The 1,484-nt window shown below is 48.4% G+C and overlaps 1 protein-coding gene across 1 annotated transcript; it reads right to left on the reverse strand.

Annotated features, from left to right (window-relative positions):
• Nucleotides 1-1,016: 1,016 nt before the first annotated feature.
• Nucleotides 1,017-1,484, reverse strand: LOC115900779 (thymosin beta-10). The gene has a single exon (XM_030942547.1). It carries the CDS (start codon nucleotides 1,407-1,409, stop codon nucleotides 1,275-1,277), a length of 135 nt encoding a protein of 44 aa, XP_030798407.1. The 5' UTR covers nucleotides 1,410-1,484; the 3' UTR covers nucleotides 1,017-1,274.

The raw sequence follows: 1,484 nt of genomic DNA on the forward strand, positions 1-1,484 counted from the left end.
TTTTTCTCAGGCCTTAACCTTGGCTGCAAGGAGTTTGCAGAGATCTCCCCTCCCCACACCGTCCATTTACGATGTCATCAGACTTGGGGTAAGCCATTCAATGAGTGCTTAGCATGAATCCGACACAGTGCTAATTACCTGTAATTCTCAAAATGTCCTTAAGAGGTGGCTACTAATATGTCCTCATTTCACACTTAACCTTAATCCCAGCTACTCGATTACAATCCTGGTTACGAGACCTGGCTCACGTCACCTAGCTAATAACGGAAGAGCCCACGTGTTTGCCATAGGAATTGGCATTTTCATGTCCAGCTCTCTAGCCCCAAAGATTTCAACCCCTTAGAGCCATAACAGATTGGAATAAGAATCCTCTCCAGGAATCTTTCCCAATATGCTGGAACCTAAAAGGAAATAAAAACCCCTATTCTGATCAGCGTAGACTGGGCCATGGTGAAAAGGAATGGATGATGTTCCAGGTATGAGGAAGTGCAGCTTTTTAGCCTGCCAGTTATTTTTCAGTCAGTCAGTTGCAGGAAATGAGGCACACTGCTTTCCATAACTGACTTGTCTTGCAACTTTCTGAACAAGTCACACCTCCCTGACCTGTTTTTTTTTTTTTTTTTTTTTTTGAGACAGAGTCTTGCTCTGTTGCCCAGGCTGGAGTGCAGTGGCGAGATCTCGGCTCCCTGCAACCTCTGCCTCCCAGGTTCAAGTGCTTCTCCTGCCTTAGCCTCCTGAGTAGCTGGGATTACAGGCGCCTGCCACCACGCCTGGCTAATTTTCGTATTTTTAGTAGAGACAGGGTTTCACCATGTTGGCCAGGCTGGAACTTTGGCCTATTTATTTATTTATTTATTTATTTTTGAGACAGAGTCTTGCTCTGTTGCCCAGGTTGGAGTCCAGTGGCTAGCTCTCGGCTCACTGCAACCTCTGCCTCCCGGGTTCAAATATTCTCTTGCCTCACCGAGTAGCTGGGATTATAGGCGCCCGCCACCACGCCCGGCTACTTTTTGGAATTTTTTTTTTGCCACGAAGTGTGTTTTATTTTCATTATTCATACAAATAATTTTCTATAATATTCCAGGGCAAACCGGAGAATTTGGCAGTCCGATTGGGGGGGGGGTCCCTTCAGAGACCCACAGGCCGGTGGCATCGGCGCGGAGTGCCCAGGTTCACAGTGCAGCTTGTGGCTCGTGTCCATCTTGCAGGTGGCTCTTCCTCCACATCACGACTGGGGTCTCGAAGATGACGGGGGTAGGAAATCCTCCAGGATTTTAGGAAATTTCACTCCGCTTCTCCTGCTCAATGGTCTCTTTGGTAGGCAGGGTGTTCTTCTCCTGCGTCTCCGTTTTCTTCAGCTTGGCCTTATCGAAGCTGGCGATTTCCCCCATGTCTGGTTTGTCTGCCATTTTCTTAATACAATCCGTGTAGTCGGGTTCCGAGCCCGGGATCCCGGTGCTCCCACTCGCGTTGCTGCAGCAAGA

Source organism: Rhinopithecus roxellana, chromosome 12 (assembly GCF_007565055.1).
Source record: "Rhinopithecus roxellana isolate Shanxi Qingling chromosome 12, ASM756505v1, whole genome shotgun sequence".
Classification (NCBI taxonomy): domain Eukaryota; kingdom Metazoa; phylum Chordata; class Mammalia; order Primates; family Cercopithecidae; genus Rhinopithecus; species Rhinopithecus roxellana.

Excerpts from the sequence above, each read along its gene's own strand:
- LOC115900779 (XM_030942547.1), bottom strand. The coding sequence starts at position 1,409 with ATGGCAGACAAACCAGACATGGGGGAAATCGCCAGCTTCGATAAGGCC.